Genomic DNA, 21,160 nt, shown 5'->3' on the forward strand with positions numbered 1-21,160 from the left:
TGCTCTCACTGGATGAGAAATAAGCAATTACTATGTCTAGCTGCTAGGAGTTGGAGGGTTACTCTGTGGCAGCAATACTTAGCAGTCATTACCCTGACTCAGAATGAAAGCTGTGGTTAGGAAGAGATAGGCCACATTCATTTAAGTGACATACACAATGTGATGCCAACCTTTGCTCTCAGGAAGTTGCTGTGAGTCAAGAGTTTTATCCATTCTGCTCAAAGCTTATTTTAATTACATGTGGGGATGGGACAAATCCTTCTAGACAAGAAAAATCCCTTTTGTTACAAAATGTATTTATTTCAGCCAGATAAAATTCTCCAACTGCATACATGGGTACATATTATAAGGTCCTTCTTTGATACATGTCCTGCTTACAAGAGCCATTTCTAATTATTAAAAGGCATACCAAACAAACATCTTTGTCTCTTAAAATATAATTTAAATAAATTGCTAAGGTATAAGCCGTAAGTCTGGTCATGGATGCGAGCGGAGTGCGATTCTTCAGTGATGAGTCCAGAGCAATATTGGCACACTGCCCCCACGATGAGATTCCACAAGTCAGCGAGCACCTGAGCTCACCTGCTGATTGACCTGCCGATTATGTGGATAGTTGCTCTTGGGGCATCGAGCTGCCTTCTGTGAAAAAAGTTATGTGCAAAGTATGACGTAGGCAACGTGGAGAGGCCTTTCACAGAATGCAAACGCCATTCACGCAACTTAAGGATGAAAGCTTGGTGAAAGCAAATCTGTTGTTTACACTGCTGGGTATTGTGGCCCCGTCTCACTGGGCACTCAATAAATATCTATTAAATGAAAGTAAGGATAAAAGAATAAGCTGTAGCAGTTGCCTTGGTGCTCATCTGTTGTCAGGATGGGGCTTTAAGTTATGAGCTTTATGGACACACTTTTTTGTTCAGAGTAAACTGTTCTATTTGGAAGCCATCCCTTTCCTTCTCTTCAAGTTCTTCATTAGCATTTACAGACTTCTTGCAGAAGTCTGCCAGTATTCGGAGCTCGTTGGCTTACAGAAGAGCCCGACACTCCATACAAAGTCTTGGTTTGTCCCTTGAAGTATAACGCCTGATGGGCTCAGAAGTTCTAGGATCTGATTTATTCTTCACACCTTTTCTCCTTTTGGCTCCTGTTAATATCCCAAACCCCAAGTAGCCATGGAAACGCAGAGGCTGAGCAGTGTATTTCTTCATGAAATCTCATTTCAGTATCAACTGTTTCCAGGACCGTGGCTCCCTCAGGACTTGAAACACTGTAGTTGATCTCTTGACGTTCCGTCCTTCACAGAGTTCTCCACCTGCTCCCCGAAGGTAAGGTTCTTGTTCTAAGGCTGATGCTGAGGAGTTCCCCACAAAGGAAATTCCTGGAAAATCTCTGTTCCCCTTTTGATTCTCATACCATCTCTCCCATTCCCCATAAGGCTATGGATGCAATTCTGGAGAGACAAAGGAAAAGTTTCTAAACTCATCCTGGTTAATCATAGGAAGATGTCCCTCATCAATTGGAGTTAAAACTGGTTCTTCCTTTATGAAGTCGGGGTCAAAATTACTGACGTCTTCTCGGGATTTCTGTCAGAAAGGAAACAAGGAAAATTTCAGATTCTATGCACTTGAGGTTTAGTCATCTTCCATGGGACTTAGCCCATTTCAGTGAGTTCGGAAGACTACCCTGCAACTCTCGCGGTAGTGTTATTCACAGTTATGACAATTGGTTAAACAGTGCTTTATGCTAATTCTACTGCATTGTGTGTTACTAGGGCATTTGGTAACTGCCAATTCACTAACGCCACAAAAATCTTGCTGAGCAGGCCAGCCTTAGGTTGGGAAACTAAAAAATTAATTTGCTCACCTGACCCAGCCAGCTGGTTCACCCTCCCCATTTCACTGAGGTACCACTTCTCAGCAGGCCTAATGGAGAGGCACATAAACCAACAGAAGTAGAGCAAATTCACGCTTGCCCCACCTCCTCTTTTACGAAGGTCTATATGCTTGAAGAGATTTTCTTGAAAGACTTCTTGGAAATGTTGAGTTTAGGGAACAAATGCCTCTCACTTTACTCAATGGCCAGATTCATTCTGCCCTGCTGGCAAAGCTTTCCCTCCTCCCAGAGGGGCTGGCAGGGGGATGTCCATTAAAGGAAGTGGCTTTGTCTCTGTGTCTCAACCTAGCAGGCCGTTACAGATTAAGCTAATGACTCTTGGAAATGTGTATTTTACATCTTCATAAACTAATGCTGGAGAGATCATTTTTACCACTGCGAGACCTCCTACTTCTCTTCCTTGAGTCAATGATATTTTTCTCTCTGCCTTTGAGCACGCCTCGTCCCCCTAACTCTTGATGTACTGCCAGCCCAGCTTCTCTGCCTTCCCATTGTGGTTCTCTTGACCCACCCATGAGAAAGAGCTTAGCTCTCAGACTGAGAGCTGGACCACCCTCAGGAATGCCACCCCACTCAGCTGCCTCACTTCCTAGTGAGGTGCTCCTAGTCAAAGAGGACTCGGCCTCTTCTGCCCTGAGCCCTGTGCTGCAGTAGCTGTTACAGACCTGAGCTCTCCAAGCCAGGGAGCCAGGCTTAGGGCTTTGAGGAGCATTTCATGGCCTCTCTACTTTCTTGGGGGCTTGGGAAAAGGCACCCTGACTAAGGAGCATAAGGAAATCAGCTAGGAACAAAGAATTTCTCAACCAAACACTTTTGGGGAAACCTGGAAAGTTTCAAGGCCTCTTAGACCCCAGGAACTTTTAAATTAAGAGAGGATGGGGCCAGGGCCAGGGCAAGCAAGAGGTTAAAAACTTTTTGAGAAGTAACGCTGGCACACAGAGAGACGTTGCCTCAGGGGCAAGGAGCCCAGCCTCCTCCTGGGTGAAGTGCCTTGCAAAGCGTCAGGCTGAACTTCCAGTCTGATCATTCCCCAGTGGACCACCTGGCTGCTCAGTGAAACACTGAGACATTTTAAGCAAGAAGAAGGTCTACTAAGGTGGTCTTGGACACTTACAATTCTGGGTCTGAAAGGTGGTTCTACTTGGCGATGGTTCAGCTGGGTCCAGTCGATCTCCTTAAAGAAAGGATGTCTCAGGATGGCATGCTCGCCACCCTGACTCGGGCTGCCCAAGCGCATAGTGGGGTTCTTGGTCATGAACTGAGAGGGAGAGAAAGAGAGTCAATCATCATTCAATCCTAGACAATAAGTATGTCACAAGACGGTAGGCATTCGCTCTGGCAGAAGAACCGATGTGAGGCTTTCTGGCTGATCTGGCTTAACCGGCTGAATTTTCCCATCACAGGCGGCACAGCCACCATGAATCATCCCGTAAAGGCGCAATTTTCCTTTACACATGAGGCGCAAATTGCTCATGTGTATTTATGGCCTTCCCCACTTCCATTTCAGACATGGCAACTAAAATAAAACCGAGGGGCCCGGTTTTCTTTCCTGTAAATACCATGTATATTTTTTTTCCTCTTTAAAGAAAAGAAATGCTTTATAAAATAGTGTGCTTTTCTCCAGCACTGCAGTTGTGGACAGCCGGCATCTTATGAATGGGGCTACTTTTCAGAACAGCTGTGCCATTCTTCTGAGAGACCCAACCAGCCGGCCAGGATTCCCACTCTCTGACAAGACCACAGAGAGAAGAATGAGAGTCATTTTTCTGAAGAGCTGTGTGAAGAAGCCGCAAGGGTGAAAACCTTAAAGTTCTGTGTTCGGGCTCCAGGAAAAACAAAGTTGGCCGCTTTTATTATGCAACAAAGATATCACAGTTTTGAGTGAAAAGTTTTTTTTCTTTGAGATGCTCCCTTCTCTCCTGCCTGCCCCTCCATTTTGAAATGTTTCATGACTCAGACTCATGCCACATAGTCCAAAATTTAAAAGCACTGCCATACGTTCAAGGAATGTGTGTATATAAATCCCCTGTATTTATATCAATTGGGCAACTTCCTCGTGGCTGAGCTCCTATCAAGATGTTTTGGGCTAACCCTCCTTTCACAGAGTGGTCAGTAAAGGCATTCTGATCGTATCCTGACCAAAGACCAGTATAGGATAATTCACTTTTCATGGCCAGAATGTCATTTTCAATTTTAAAGACACATAAGCTAATTTCCCATTATCAAAAGAAAATTGCCTTGGATAAAAACTTTTTAAAAACTTAAATCAAGTTATCTTTGAATGGATTTATAACAGTCCCCAAGCACCCCTTTCCAAGTCTGATTTATGAACACAAAAGTAATGGTGTGTTCATAGAAATGGCTTTGGAGTGGAATTTACACAGTATTTTGGAAAAAATCTTGAAGGTGCACCCAAGAAAGGGTAGGGTTTGGAGGTGAGCAGCCCTGCCATGTCAGGTGTCCAAAGCTGCAAAACCTTCTGGATCGCTTCAGGTGAACGGGATCAGGTGGAGGATGGAGGCTGCCGAAATCCCTAAGCAAATCTGACAGGACAGACCTCATAAAATGCTAAAAAAGCTTCCAAGGGGAGCTAGTAAAAACTGAAGACACGGATGGGGTTTAATGGTTTCTCCTCTTTCCTAGAGACAAGGAATGAAAGGCCTGGTGGTGCTGAATTTGGACGTGGAACTCGAAAGTCAAAGCAGCTTTCAGAGCTCCACAGCAGTTAGCACTCTGGGCACGCATGGTGATCAGCGTAGACTTAGGAAATATATCTCATAAACAACTCTGTTCTGACAGAGCTAGGAGCTCATGCTGCGTGGGCTCTCCCCAGATAAGTCTGTGCAACTCAGAAAGGCAGGGGAAAGTAAATACACAAAAGAAATGAGTAGGTTCTCTCCTTAGGAAAGCCAGTGGGATACAATCCCTGATGGAATAGCCATGTCTGTTCTAAGAGCCAATTAACAAAAAACAAACAATGCTGCAAAAAACTCAAGCTACAAGGACAGCAGAACAGACCCAGATGGCTTGTGGGAAGCTCCCAGGCCTGCCAAGGGTGCGAGCAGAGGACACCTTGTGAATGTGTGAGTACAACTTGTTCTTCTGGGCCAGAGGAACAGTGTGGGGCTCTCGATGCCAGGGTGGAAGAAGCCCTGGTGTCTGAACAACTTTGCCCATTTTTCCCTGCCCCGGCGCGGAAGCCAGACTCCCAAGGGGCACCGTGGAAAAGCACTGCCCGAGGAACAGGAGACCAAATCGTGGCTGCGCTCCTCTGTAAACTTCATCCCTGGGAATGGAGTCAGGCAGAATAACCCTTTCACTAGCTTATGCTTAGAATTCTGGTAAATCCTTTCGAATAATCAAGCAGTTTTGTTTTAACTTTGGCTGTATCTAAAGGGCTCAAGATATCCATTCTCCACATTAAAAAAAAGTTCAGTTTACAAAGGTTTGCAGGTGTCTATGCAAGGCAGTGCACTAGGCCTCATAGGGGGTGGGTACACGGATGACAAGGACAGTATCTCCCCCCATGAAGGAGCTGATCCAGAGAAGGGGCAAAGGCAAGCACACTTTATCTGTAACACAGCTGGACGAAAGGAAGAGAGACACAGCCACGTGCAGCGGGAGCTTCGGAGAGAGACTGGGAAAATCGCATTGGGGGCTGGTGGTGAGAGGGCAGGCGATGGCCTCCCAGAAGAGGTGACAGTTGATGACATGAGGCAGATACATAGAATTAACAGAGCCAGGAAGGAAGAGCGCAGTCACGCCCGAGAATGCAGTTGGCACGGCTGTAGGCAAGCACCGGCCACGTTGGTGAGGGAGCCTGTAGGGTGGTAGGGCTGGCGTGAAAGGACGGCCGAGGAACCGTGGGGCAGCCAGTAGGACCCGACAAAAGCGTACGAAGAGGTGAATGACGAGAGCTGCCCTGTGATTCAGGGATGACTCTAGCCACGATGGGATGGATAAATCCCTAATGGAGGGGTAAGAGATTTGTGGGTAGGGGGCTGACTAGTTAGGAGGCTGAGACGACAGCCGAGCAGACATGACAAGTCTGGAAACTAGATTTTCTGGTTAGTGGAAAGGAAAAGAGGGGAGCAGGTCCTGGAGGGCTTGTGGAAGAAAAATGAGCACATTCCACACTGCCTGGAGCTGGGAGAAAGGGGCAGGAGGACAGCCAGGTCCCAGGGTCCTCTCCGGCTGTTGAGGGACGGAAAAGGATAGCAAAAGAGAAACTGATTATTGTTGGGAGTATTAGTGTTAATAGAAGTATCGTAGTAGTAGCGGTAGTAACTTTTGTCAAAGGGATGAAAACAAAAACATCTACCATTTCTCAAGGTCTTACAGATCTGGGAGGTTGGTGAGCTCAGCTTTGCATCTGAGATGTGCAAACATCCCCCAGGAGCTGACGAGCCCTGTAAGCCTGGGGTGCAGGCCAGGGTGAGAGGTCTGACACCCAGGGCCATCACCGTTTGGTGAGAAAGAGCTGATGCTGGAAGGGCAGGTTGAGGTACAGGGAAGGCAGAGGTGGAGGGAGACAGAATAGAACTGAGAGCAGCTCCAGGCCACAGACATCTTATTTGGCCCATATAGAGTGTTTTAAAAATAATTTTAACTACTTGTCAAACATTTAAAAAGTAGCAAATGTCACATCGCACACACGAAAGTCAAGTTTTCCAAATTCCCTTGGAAGATGGAATATTCTGGAACATTGGACTTGCAATTCTTCTTGGTGAAAATGACCTGGAGTTGAGCAGTGGCTGCCTGAGGCAGGTGACCCCCTGGTCCCACCACTCCCCTCGGCCTCATACCTGGCTGGCTCCCCCCGCATGCCTGAGCCCTGGCTCTGAGCCCTGGCATAGGGTGGAAAGAAGGCCAGGGTGGCAGCAGGAGCTCGTGAGAAAGCCGGAGCAGGATGAAGGCCACGGAACAGAAACCAGTGCAGGGACCATTCCGGGCAGGAGGAGGGGCGATGGGTGGTGCTGAGGGCGTGGAAGGCTGGGCGGGGAGGGTTATAGCTCCTCTATGACTAACCCCTCCCCCCTCCAAAGATGCAGAGGTGGGAAGTTCAGGGAACACTGAACATCAGTTCCAGGCCTGGAATCTTTCACAGTACATGTCGGTGGAGGGGTATGGGGTTGGGGGCAGGAGGGGTTCACTGCCCTAGGCCAGGCCCAGGACTCGCCTTAAACACCGTGTTCCTGCTGCTGTGATGGTGACAGCACGATCCCGTTGCAGAAAACTTCCTCTGTTTGCTTATGTCCCTACTGGGACCCGAATGCCAAACAAGTTAACAACCATGGCGTTTACAACCACCACTCAGCTGTGTCTAAGGTCATACTGAAAACTTGCCTCACCTCAACTGACCTTCTCCCCGACTGTGGTCCCAACGGGGAAGTCAGCCAAAGAGGAAAATAAAGTGACTCCATGGAAGATTCTGGACGCATATACTAAAGGAAGCAGAATGGCTGCTAGGGTCCATGAAAGCACGTTATAAGCCGCAAAGAGGGAGGAGGCCAGGGTGGAAAATCTGATTCCACCCCGAATGTAAGTCTCCAGCTAACTGGAGAGCAGGGGCAAGAATGTGCGGACTCGTTTCATATTCCCCTTCCTCCTGTGGCCCTCGTGAAAGTGGAATTTCTCTAGAGGATCCTGAAGGAATCAGAAGCACACCTGCCCAGAGAATGAGAAACAACAGTTCCTTCAAGGCTGCAGAGAAGGCATGACCACAGGGGAAAGCAGTCAGCCAGGCACCTTCCTGAAGAAACATAAGCAATGTAGGCCAGGTCTGTACAGGAATGTCCTGCAAAGCCTCCTGCCAGCCAGGGATGGATTATAAAGGATGTAAGAGCTCCTCTGCTATGGAGGGCCCAGAGGGGAGCTGGTTAGGCTCTGCAGCTTCACGGCTGTGTTTGGAGGCCAGTTCTCCCACTGATGAGCTGTGTGACTTTGGACAAATGTATTAACTTCCCTGGACCTCAGATTCCTCAACTATAAAATGGAGATTTGTCTGTATATCCTAATATTATAATGAGTAAATGAGATAATCAGTATAAAATACCTGGCACAAGAGCAAGCCTTCAACCAATGCTAGTGAGTTTCAGCAAGCATCTTGTTAAACCACTTGGAGGGCCATCCTGTCCTACCTAAAGACAGGGCCATGGACTGAAAAGCCTCTGAGAGATGAACATCTGAGGTGAGCCTGAGCCCCGAGGCTTATCTGGCTCTGTCAGTCTCTCTCTCTCATACTTTGCAGCCCGGAAAAGGGAACAAGGTCTGTTTCTGCCTTCATAGTCCCAGACTCCAACAGGGGGGTGGTAGTGATGGTCTCAGGAAAAACAATTTTTCTGACAGCAAAGATTTCTAAAGACAATCGAAAATAAGAATACAGATGATACGCGGGTTTTAACGTGCAGTTGTATCTGCTTCCACAGCAGAAGGGACGTGCTGAATGCAGGGTGAAGGGTGCACTGGAGCACTTTCCTATAATTCTGAGGTCAGCTATAGCACTTGTCGTGTCTTGTGGGCTCTGCTACACCTGAGGCGGCTTTGGTTTTGAGTTTTCAGATGTTCCAGAGGATAGAGTTCAAACTCACCCCGTGTTAACAATGTGTCTAGAGATAACAGGGTCCAAATGTACTCTGAACCTCATTCAAATGTAGGCAATGACTAAAATTGTATTTCCTTTCAAAATCTGATTTCATAGGAAGAGGACTAGTTATATAAATAGGGCAATTAATCTAATGAGATTTTCTTCCAGGAGAGAGAGAACACTGTATTTTCTACTTAACAGATGGATTTGGCTGTTGGGCAAACAAAAGGACCTTTTCCTTTCATTCAACTTCGGACCAAAGGGCAGAGAGTTAGCAGATAGTGCTGGCTAGCATGCCATAGGACATCCCCATCAGTATTCCAGGGAGATGCTCCTAGTTAGGAAGAAGGAATTTTATGACTCTACAGAGAGTCCTGAGGAGGGAGTGCAGAGAAAGAACACAGGACACAGAACTGAGTATGGTTCACGGCCATGAAGGCCACCCTGGGGTAGATAAAATGCATGCTTGTGTATGTTGCAGCCTCCTGTGTCTCTGTGTTTCGCCACTATCACCGGTAGAGTCTGACCTCGTTATGAAGACTAGTCAGCAACCTTCTCCTCTCATACCCCTTCCTGCCAGCTGCGGTGGTGGGCATACAGCTGACAACCACCTGTACCAGCCACATTTCTCCAAAGAAGACATAAAAATAGCCAAGAGGCACATGAAAAGGTGTTCAACACTGCTAATTATTAGAGAAATGCAAATCAAAACTACAATGAGTTATCACCTCACACCAGTCAGAATGGCCATCATCAGAAAATCTACAAACCACAAATGCTGGAAAGGGTGTGGAGAAAAGGGAGCCCTCTTGCACTGTTGGTGGGAATGTAAATGGGTGCAGCCACTATAGAGAACAGTATGGAGATTCCTTAAAAAGCTAAAAATCGAGCTACCATATGACCCAATTCCACTACTGGGCGTCTACCCTGAGAAAACCATAATTTGAGAAGACACATGCACCCCAACGTTCACTGCAGCACTGTTCACGATAGCCAGCTCATGGAAGCAACCTAAATGTCCATCGACAGAGGAATGGATAAAGAAGATGGAATATTACTCAGCCATAAAAAAGAACAAAATAATGCCATTAGCAGCAACATGGATGGACCTAGAGATTGTCATACTGAGTAAAGTAAGCCAGACAAAGACAAATATCATATGATATTGCTTATATGTGGAATCTAAAAAAATGGTAGAAATGAACTTATTTACAAAACAGAAATAGACTCACAGATGTAAAAAACTAACTTATGGTTACTGGGGGGAAAGGGAGGGAGGGATAAATTGGGAGATTGGGATTGTCATTTACACACTATTATATATAAAATAGATAACTAATAAGGACCTACTGTAGAGCATAGGGAACTCTACTCAATACTCTGTAATGACCTATATGGGAAAAGAATCTAAAAAAGAGTGGATATATGTATATGTATAACTGATTAACTTTGCTGTACACCTAAAACTAACATAACGTTGTAAATCAACTATACTCCAATAAAAATTTTTTAAAAAAGGGGAAACTGAGGAACAGACCTATCTGGAACCTGCCCCAGGCCACACAGTTTGGGAGCAGTGGAGCTGAGATTTGAAGCCAGGCCTATCTAACAGTAGAAGCCTTTGCCCTCAGTCACTATGCTAAACCTCCTTTTGAGGTTTACCAATCTTCTCATTTGGATTCTGGATGAAAGAGCAGTGACAGGTCAGGAGCAATCCTGGGATGATGCTCAGGACCTCACCTGGATAAGAATGCACAGCACTATGTGTGCTTACTTATGTTGTACTTCCTTTGCTGGCCCACAAGCTATTCTGCTTTCTCTGACTCTATGGAGGGAGAAGTGATGGAGATGTACACCCAGAGCAGGTGCTAAGAGAAGGGAGAGAAAAGGAATAGTCTTGAACCCAAGGAATCCTGCATTCTGACCACCTGGTTTTATTTCCAACAACTGGGGTCTTCATATTGGAGAAGAAAAGATAGATGACACTGTTGATAGTTTCAAATAATGGAAGTGCTGTTGGCCAGAAGAGGCAGTTCTAAATGGGAGAAATAAGTATGGGGAGTGGAAGTTAAAGGAGTGTATGTAAGGCTGTCATAAGGAAAATTAAAACAAAAATTTCTAATACTCAATGCCATTAAGTGAGGGAAGGCGCTTCCCTGGGAGGAGCAGGACTGTCTTATTGGAGACACTGGAAGAACCACCTGAATGACCCATCTGTCGTCAGGTGGGAGGGGAGAGCAATGTCCTCCAGGGTCTATGCCTACATCAAGAGTCTACCGTCTTATCCTTTCTTCTCTATTTGGAATTAGAAAAAAAATTGAAGATAACTGTACCTCCCTCAGCTGAAGATGCCATGTTTTCCTTGGGTCTGAAGTGGACTTGCTTTATAAAAATGAAATAAAACATGTTTAAGCTGATCTCCAGGAGCTAGTTACTGAAGGAGTGGGCAGGTGAGTATGTAAGTATATTTGAACACACCAGTGGATCAATGTCTTACCTGAGCCACATCAGAATGTTCTGTGAGATATCTCCAGAGACAGTCTACAGTGCACTTTATTCCCTCCTAATGAAAACAAATACAAAAATGCCCTGTATTGTTTCTTTCTGCACTGGGGCAGGAATAGTGCTAAAATCTGTTGCAGGTTTGTTGGCTATATTTTCCATCCTGTCTCTGATTAGAATCCAGCAGCCCTTACATGGGCATATACTTATTCCTTATCAATGCTCTTAACACACTGCCTTGCCTGTGTTTTATACTCATTATAGCTTCCCCTGAAACCCAAGCCATCTCAGTAGCTTCACTAAGGTCATGTGATAACACTGGTTAAAAAAAGGTAAAGATCAGAGATGAGTCTCAGAGACAGAAGCCCAAGGTCGGGCCCTTGTGCCAATGCCAGTGTTGTTGGCCAAGATGGTTTTATTCCTGGCAAACCAGTCCCGAGCATCTCTGACTAATGGTGAGGGTTTCACTGCTCTCCAATACCTCCCAAGTGTTGAAGGAAAAGGAAGCTCACCTGATAGCTGTGATCCCCCAAAGTGCAGCTATTGAAAGGAAGCAAGTGCTAAAGAAGGATCCCCCAGAGGCATACTACACAATGTCTTTATTTCCTCCTGATGAAACCCAGGCCAACACCCTTCTTTATCCTGGATACACATTATCTTGGGTGTCCAAACCAAACCTAACCACCACCTGCTAAAAGTTAACGCTCTTTGATCACTGGAAGGAACAAATGAAAGAAAACAAAGTGTGCTACTTAGAGTTTTTAAGTGTGTTCCTTAGAGTTTTTCCAACTTAAAACAAAAAGCTCTTCTGACCTGCAGACATCAGTTAGCAAACCCCTACGTAGAAAATATTTCCATGTTCATTTTACAGAACCTGACATCTTTATGCTCCTGTCTGAGATATGAAGATTCAAGAGTCATGTGGTATTAATACTTCATTTTAAAAAAAAGCCTTCACACTGCTAGCCACAGATTAAATGTAAGTTTCCTAAGAACAGAGGTCCTCAACAATCTAAAATGGGGGAAGGAAGTTGAGAATAGTAACTTTAATAAAATGATAAAGAATGCCAAAAATGAAGCCTCTAGGAAGATCAGTATTTTTCTGTTTTCTGCCAACACTAGCCTGGCCTACCTGTGAATAAATGGTCCATTTCTGAAGGTGTTAGTTTCAGTAAGAAGCCTGAAGCTCCATTTCCTCATATGGGAACTCCAGTCCCGGCAAAGGGCAGGGGCTGCCAGGCTTCATGTTAACCATCCTCTTTTTAAAGGACCTTTTAGTAACTTACTTTTGGATTTTCCCCGTAACACTATTTGAAACATTGGCTCTAATGATGGAGAGTTGGGTCCTCTTCATGACCCTGGTCCCGGTTTTCCCTCCACTTCCTCAGCCTCCTCCTGGCTGACCACCTTTGGCTTCTGCCTTGAGCATTCCAATCTTTGCCAGGAGGGGAGTAGGAAATGCAGAGGATCAAGCTCAGTGCCGCTCTGGTCAATTGCCTGGTAACAGATGTGAGACACACTCAGGGCTAAAAGAGGATCCCAATTACTTGTGGTTCCTTCTCTGTACACAGAGGCAAACGAGACTCCTGCAGACAATGCACAGAGGATGAAATCCGATAGGTGTGATGACAGATAAGCCCACATGCAAACACACAGTTTAATTTCTGTAAAGCTTAGGAGCGAAAGCATGCTATAATCTCCTTCTGAGGCCAAGTTTACAATGCCTCCCAGACTGACAAAGGTGACTCAGGAGAGTGCATCCAACTCCTTTCGGCACTTATTTAACCTGGCCACCTGTGTGAGCCCAGAGAAAAGGGCGTTGACCTCACCCAAGTCAGCACTGGCGCCTTGTGATCTCTCACCAGAGATGATTTAGCACAAAGGAATGCTCACCTCAGAGACAGAGGGCATCACCTTCCTAAGCTCTGGGGACTCACGAGGACTCCCTCAAGTCTTTCTGGAGCTGATGAGGCCAAAGCTCAGCGCAACCGCAGAAGCTCTAAGCAAACTACACATTTTCGTCTGTGTCACGATTATTCACATTTTGGGATAAGTCAGTGCCAGTTTAGGAAACTCGGTAACATGGTGGCCAACAGAAAACATGTATTTATACCAAAACCAAGTAAAAAAAAAACCATTAAAAAATCATCTTTAAGGTCAGCAATCTAGAAAGTCTAGGTCTGTTTTTCACACAAGAGTGTGTATCTTGATTTATCTTTCCTGTGCTACCTTCTGTGGATGTTCCCAGTTTTTACAACCTGTTCTCTGAGCGGGGAGGGGAGGATGGTTTTGCTTTTGGAACATGCACATTCCATGTGTGTGTTTAACACACACACACACCTTCACAACGAAGATGAGACGTGAGAGACAAAAGGGCAAGCAAGAAAAACAGTCTTCCGCTGTACATTTTGGGGTGAATACTATGGTTATTTTCAGTTGTCAGGATCACTGGTTAATGACTTGGGAATTTTTTTCAAGTAGAAAACTGGGCTAAAAGCTGTGTGCTCCCCCTCCCCTCCTCCTGCGACTGTGCTCCGTGGGGAGTGTTCTCACACGCCAGTTCTCAGCTCTCTATCCACGCTCATGTGAAATTTGGGAGGACTTTTGAGTTTTGGGTGTATGGCTACCCAATCTTGGGGGTGGGGGTAAAGATGATGGGAAGGGTGAGGGGAGGAAAGTAACGCTGGGTTAGGAGTTACACTGGGTAAGATGTTGGTGCCCATCCTGTTCAATCCCTCACTCTCCTTAAACGACAGACAAGAACACCCCTCACCCCGAATTCAGGGGACTCACTGACTTCATACCATACGAAGCCCCCAGGTCTTGAACACCTATGGCTCTCTAGTGTTATATAAATGGGCATCCAAACCACTTCTACAGACATGGAATAATAATAATACCTTCTATTTAAAAAGGTAAGAAGGGGGCCTCCCTGGTGGCGCAGTGGTTAAGAGTCCGCCTGCCGATGCAGGGGATACGGGTTCGTGCCCCGGTCTGGGAGGATCCCACATGCCGCGGAGCGGCTGGGCCCGTGAGCCATGGCCTCTGGGCCTGCGCATCCGGAGCCTGTGCTCCGCAACGGGAGAGGCCACAACAGTGAGAGGCCCACATACCGCAAAAAGAAAAAAAAAAAAAAAAGGTAAGAAGGCATTCAGAAAGCATTTCCTTCTGAAGGGAAGAAACAAAAGGGCAAGTAAAATATCCAGCAGACACCAATTCCAGGAACAGTGCTGACCTTACGTTTCAAAGAAAGGATCATCAGGAAATCTCAGGAAGCCAAGTAGAGATGACCCACCATGCTGATTCGGTGGTGAGAACGGATGTGAAGGGCTGGCTCGGAGATCTTGGCTTTCCTGCCTCTCTGGTGGGGAAGGATCACACACAGAGGCAAGGGCAGCAGCATGGGCAGAGCTCACCAATGGGTGCTTTCTCCTTCTCTGTTTATTTGTTAAAAATCTTTCTTTGGGGTGCACTCAGGTACTCAACTTGGGGGTTGGGGAGTGGAGAGAGGTAAATTAGGAGTTTGGGATTAACAGATACACACTACTGTATATAAAATAGAAAAATAGGGGCTTCCCTGGTGGCACAGTGGTTGAGAATCTGCCTGCTAATGCAGGGGACACAGGTTCGAGCCCTGGTCTGGGAGGATCCCACATGCTGCGGAGCAACTAGGCCCGTGAGCCACAACTACTGAGCCTGCGCGCCTGGAGCCTATGCTCCGCAAAAAGAGAGGCCACGAAAGGGAGAGGCCCGCGCACCGCGATGAAGAGTGGCCCCCGCTTGCCACAACTAGAGAAAGCCCTCGCACAGAAACGAAGACGCAACACAGCAAAAATAAATAAATTAATAAACTCCTACCCCCAACATCTTCTTTAAAAAAAAAAAAGAAAAATAACAGGACCTACTGTATAGCACAAGGAATTATAGTCAATATCTTGTAATAATGGAAAAGAATCTGAAAAAGAATATATATATATATATATATATATATAATATATATATATAACTGAATCACTTTGCTGTACACCTGAAACGAACATAACATTGTAAATCAACTACAATTTTAAAAAGGTATAAGAAAAAAATGCTTAATTGGAAAAAACAGGCTCCTGGGAAAAACAGAAATACAGCTCTCTCCAAAATAAAAAGCTAACACAGCCTCATGTACAATTCAGTGCTTAATAATCTTGATGATGTTGGTGGATTGTTCAAAGGGAGGATGAAGATAATGACACCTCTCAGCGTGCTGTAAACTTACTACTCATAACTTAACAATACTAATAACTTACTCCTGTATTGTGTATACCACTTTGAAAATGCTTTCATGGGTGCTACCTCATTTGAAGTGGGTACTGTAGGTGTTATCATCATTGCGTTACAGAGGTAAAGACTGGAAAGCAGTGGCAGGAGTAGAATGAGGTCTTGTGATCCTCAGACCAGTGTGTGCTCCTTCCATTCTACTGTGTGAGGCTGGTTCACCTCTCAGCCTCAGCTTCACCTACCAACCAGGGAGTTAGACAAAGTGTTTTTAAAGATCCTCCATCTCTGAAATTCTGTGTTTATGTTTCTAATAGTCACCAAGCTCCATGACAAATGATTACAATCCAAAACAGCATGCACGACTTCCTAACAGTTTTGGGGACTATGTAAGACACTACCCAGTGGAGTCAACATTAGGAACTTTTTTTTTTAATTGAAATATTCTTGATTTACAATGTTATATCAGTTTCAGGTATACAACATAGTGATCCAAAATTTTAATAGATTATACTCCATTTATAGTTATTATAAAATATTGGCTATATTCCCTGTGTTGTATAATCTACTCTTATAGCTTGCTTATTTTATACATAGTAGTTTATACCTCTTAATCCTCTACCCCTGTCTTGCCCCCTTCCCTCTCCCCACTGGTAACCACTAGTTTGTTCTCTATATCTGAGTCTGTTTCTTTTTTGTTATATTCACTAGTTTGTTTTATTTTTTAGATTCCACATATAAGTGATATCATACAATATCTGTCTTTCTCTAACTTATTTCCCTAAGCATGATACCCTCTAGGTTCATAACATTAGGAACTCTTGAAGTCACCAAGCTCCCAGAATCACAGGTGGTCACAAAATCCTTGGAAAAGGCCTAAAGTCTATATTTTTCAAGAAAGCAGTGTACCTTACCTTGATCTGGAATTACACAACAAAATGAAAGCTTGTTCAGGGTCCTTAAAAACATTTCAACTTACCTACCTCCTAACAGATACTTCCCCAAGCTCTCGGTTTTCCGGCCGAGGACCATTTGCTCCTGAATCTGGCTAGAACTACTCAAAAGCTATTGTAAGCATCAGTTTCTGGGGAAATCACACTGTAAAACCACTGGCCTATTTCACCACAAGCAAAACTAGCAGATGAGCTGCAGATTGAGATGTTTACACAACCTGAAGTCATTCCTTCCTGACCTCCTCACTGAATCTTCTTCCACTGTCACCCTTTCAATACTGGTGTCCCCAGGCCTTGACCTCCTTTGACTCTTCACCCTCTCCCCCAGTCCATGCCTTCTCTCCTGTTCTCCCTACCATGCTACAGTGGTCATCTCCGACCTCTCTCCTGAGCTCCAGACCTATGTGGCCAACTGCAAGGAACAGACCACTTTCTGAATGTCTTCCCAAGCCCTCAGAGGTCCCATTTCCTAAACTCATCTTTCCCAGCCCCTACCCTGCACCTAACACACCAACGGCGGAAGTGGTGACTGCAGTTGTTTGAACACGCAGGCTGCCTCTCCCCTCCGAGGCTTTGCACAAGTTACTCCCTCTGTCTAGAATACCCTTCTCCCCCTTGTCAACCCTACTGAACCCTTATTTGTTCCTCAGCACCCAGCCTACATGCCGCTTCCTCTGCCTTGTCCTTATGTCACTTCCCTGCCCTTGACCCGAGAGAGAGTTTTGATCATTCCTCCTCGGCAGCCAGCTAAGTATCCATTTACGTGTCCTCATTCCTACTAGGCTGTGAGCAACAGAAGAGGATGTGTCTTTTCATCTTTGCTTCCCGGCACTTAGCGCAGGCCAAGCCAAGGGAAGGCATCTGACAAATATTTGCCAAATGGAACTAGACAAGGATCCTAATTCCCTAATGTATCAGTTTCTCCTTCTACGGTCACAGGCTCATCTCAGGTCAGAAGAGAAAGATTCAAATGCACAATCTTTAAATAACACTAACATTGTTATCATAAATGTTATTTCTTACTTTATGGGAAGTTAAATAGGTGGCAGATTCTTGCTCTGTGGGTATTAAGTACACAGGACCCTGGTAGCTTCCTCCAGTGGCTCATGCTTCTAGGACAAGTGGAAAGAATCACATCAGGGAGTAATCTGGGTGCTAAAATGTGGGGCCCTAAGGGTACAGGACACTTATTAATGAGACGTAGAAGAAAAATGGGGAAAGGCCAGGTGTAGCTAGCTTAGAACCCTGGACTGGGAGTCAGGAAAAGCTGGATTCTGATCCCAGGGATTTTTCCTTACTGTGGTGTAATATACAGAACAAAATATGTACCTTCTTAACCATTTTTAAGTGTACAGTTCAGTGGGATTAAGTCTATTCACACTGTTGTACAACCATCACCACCATCCACCTACAGAACTTCTTTCATCTTCCCAAACTGAAATTCTACATCCCTTAAACCCTAGCTCTCCACCCACCCACGCCGCCAGCCCTCGGCAACCACCATTTTGCTTTGTCTCTATGAATGACTATTCTAGGTACCTCCTGTTAGTGGAATCATACATTTGTCCCTTTGTATTTGGCTTATTTCATTAAGCATAATTCATTCAAGGTTAATCCGGGTTATAACGTGCATCAGAATTTCCTTCCTTTGTAAGGCTAACACATTTTGCTTATCCATTCATCTATTGATGGACACTTGGGTTGCTTCCACCTTTTAGATATTGTGAATAATGCTATGAACATTGATGTACAAATATGTTCGAGCCCCTGCTTTCAATTCTTTGGGATATACAACCAGAAATAGAATTGCTAGGTCCTATGGTACTTCTATGTTTAATTTTCTGAGGAACTGCCTGCTATATTACTTTCCGCCTGCATAATTTTACATTCCCATGAGAGTTGCTCAAGGGTTCTAATCTATTTGTTTGTTTTAAGTAATGTGCTGAATGGCCTTTGGTGAGTCACAATTTCTCTGGACCTCAGTTTCCTCATCTATTAGATGAAGGAATTTTAATGGACAATCTCTTAGGTTTCTTCTAGCAATTAAAAAAAACTGTATTGGTCTAATTGAATCAAGTTGCAATTACAGCCAGAAAGCAGTTTAAATGGTTTCCTAATACAATAAATAGAGTCATAATTTTTCAGAGAAAAGGGCAAAGGATCGAAAAATACACCCAGGGCTTCCCTGGTGGCACAGCGGTTAAGAGTCCGCCTGCCAATGGAGGGGACACGGGCTCGAGCCCTGGTCCAGGAAGATCCCACATGCCACGGAGCAACTAAGCCCATGCGCCACAACTACTGAGCCTGCGCTCTAGAGCCGGTGAGCCTCAACTACGGAGCCCACATGCCTAGAGCCCGTGCTCCACAAGAGAAGCCACCGCAATGAGAAGCCCATGCACTGCAACTAAGACTAGTCCCCGCTCGCCGCAACTAGAGAAAGCCCGCATGCAGCAACGAAGACTCAACGCAGCCAATAAATAAATAAATTTAAAAATAAAAAAATAATAAAAATGCAGCCAGCTCTCACTGACGACAGTGGTGGCTGCTTCCTGAGCACCTGCTCTGTGCTCAGCACTGCTCCAGCTATCCTCCATGCGTTATCTCAGACCCTGAGGGTACAGATGTGGAAACGGAGGAGTGGCAAAATTGCGCCACCTTCCCGAGGTCCCACAACCAGCAGGTGAAAGAGCCAACATCTGCCCTCAGACAGCACTGCTCTGGAGGCAGGTTCCTCACCACCACGCCCTGACGCTTCCCTCCTGGGTGCTTCGCCCCAAGTCTTGAGCGCTCTTCAGTGTTTTCTTTCTTTTCTTTGATCACACTTCTGTTTAAATGTCTCAGTCTTCTGCCGAGAACAGCTGAATTTCCTCAGCTACAGCATTGAAGCTTTTTATTTTTAGGTCTGGAGGCTGTAATGTACAAAACTGTCTCAGAAATCCTCTCGGGGACTGTTTTTTAGTAATTTTCTCTGACACCTTTTCCAGTGTTTTCCAGAAAATCACTTTTAAGGTACACTCCTTGAAGGAGGAAGCAAAAGAATGCTTACTGTGTTCCTGTGTGGTGTACATGTATGAATTCACTGAATCTGGACAGTAACCCTATGACATGGATTTTATTATCTCAATTTTATAAGATTTTATGAGCAAGGACACGGAGATTCAGAGAGGTGTGTTAGCTCATCAAGGTCACTCAGCCAGAATGTAACAGAGCTGGGGAGATAAGACCGCCACGGGGTGAAACCCAAGCTCCTTCCTAGGGGGAGACTCCCGGCAGAACACAGAGAGCCACTTAGGAAAATCAGTGCTCGGCCAGTGACACACCATGACCCGCTACCGTGACCCGCTGAGCTGCTAGCATTAGAAAGGGGCCAAAATAAAGGGAAGTGAAGAGGTTCACAGCTTCCCAGAAGGAAGTAGAGGGAACAACTCAGTCCACACTGAAGAGTAGATTCTCTTTAGGCACCAGAGGCTCTGTTTTCTCCCAGAACAAAGATTGTGGAGGGAGGATATTCCTGGATAACATATATCCTGGTTACCAAAAATATTTCTATATACATCAAAGGTATAGTTTAAAGTAATTGGGGGAGGGATAAATTAGGAGCTTGGGATTAACATACACACACACTACTACATATAAAATAGATAAACAACAAGAACCTACTGGATAGCACAGGGAACTCTCCTCAGTACCCTGTAATAACCTATATGGGAAAAGAATCTGAAAAGGAATGAATACATGTATATAGATAACTGAATTACTTTGCTGTACACCTGAAACTAACACAACATTTTAAATCAACTATACTCCAATAAAAGTAAAAAAAAAAAAGTAATTGGATTTATCTGGTTAAGGAGAAACCATCTTAATAGTTCCATATGATCTTAACATTGCTTAGTGCCTGTTCTAGGTTTTACAGAGATTGAGTTAAAAGGGGTGAAATCTAGGTCCCAGATTTAGTCAGGAAGAATTCTCTTAAGAGGATTCTAAATGCCAGAAAGAGGTTGAGGACTCCTAAAAATTGGAAATAAAAAAATTGAGAGAAGCAGATGTGGGTTAATGTTCAACTCAAATGATGATGTGGTCTCTAAAGACCACCGTAGAGAATTCTCAGGGACAATCATGTCATCAGCCCCAGGACACAGTGATCTGTATACAAAATGTCCTTAAAATGACACTAATTATATGACTGGAGATTTCTTTTTTTTTTTTTAAGATTTTTTATTTTTTGATGTGGACCATTTTTAAACCATTCAATAAGACTTTACTGAATTTGTTACAATGTTGCTTTTGTTTTATGCTTTGGGTTTTTGGCCATGAGGCATGTGGGATCTTAGCTCCCTGACGAGGGATCAAACACACACCCCCTGCATTGGAAGGTGAAGTCTTAACCACTGGACCACCAGGGAAGTCCCTATGACTGGCAATTTCTAAAGAGAGACAAGTCTTTCACCAGCATGGCTAATATTTCCCAAATTTAGTTTTTTTGTCTCAAATCACTGGAAAGGATATGATTTGAGCAAAGTAATTTTTATCCCTTAGACACTATCCAGGAGAGAATGGATTGTTCTGATTTTTCCCTATTTGAAGAATATTCATCTTTATTCCTCCTATGCATTTAGTGGGAAATAATATATGGTTTTCTAATACAGAACTGACCCAAATTATATGTTATTCTCTCATTACATGTTACTTTCTTATTTTCAACAGACAGCATCAAATCCACTTTCTTCCACACTTGAAAATAAGGCTTCCAGCACAATGCCTTAAATGCATGAATGAAAGGCTTTTTCAATGTGATATTCTACACTGCACCTGAATCCTGGGCCTGGCACCTGACTTGCACAAGGATAACATGGAAGCAAATAAGATCTTGCACAACTTTGGAAAACCTCTCTTCTTCTCTCCCAGCACTCCGGGAAAGGCCCCTTCATCCTTCGGTGCTGCCGACAGAAACACAATCCATATCGAA

The 21,160-nt window shown here is 44.7% G+C and overlaps 1 protein-coding gene across 1 annotated transcript in view; it reads right to left on the minus strand.

Annotated features, from left to right (window-relative positions):
• Positions 1 to 328: 328 nt before the first annotated feature.
• The window catches only part of PRKCH (protein kinase C eta), a 239,244-nt gene continuing 218,412 nt past the window's right edge, over positions 329 to 21,160 (minus strand). Inside the window, exons 13-14 of the mRNA XM_060098069.1 lie at positions 3,008 to 3,151; positions 329 to 1,583 (exon numbers count right to left, since the gene is read on the minus strand). Of these exons, the coding sequence (XP_059954052.1) occupies positions 1,437 to 1,583; positions 3,008 to 3,151 (291 nt within the window). The 3' untranslated portion in view covers positions 329 to 1,436. The remainder of the gene's footprint in view (positions 1,584 to 3,007; positions 3,152 to 21,160) is intronic.

This window comes from Mesoplodon densirostris, chromosome 4 (genome assembly GCF_025265405.1).
Source record: "Mesoplodon densirostris isolate mMesDen1 chromosome 4, mMesDen1 primary haplotype, whole genome shotgun sequence".
NCBI lineage: Eukaryota > Metazoa > Chordata > Mammalia > Artiodactyla > Ziphiidae > Mesoplodon > Mesoplodon densirostris.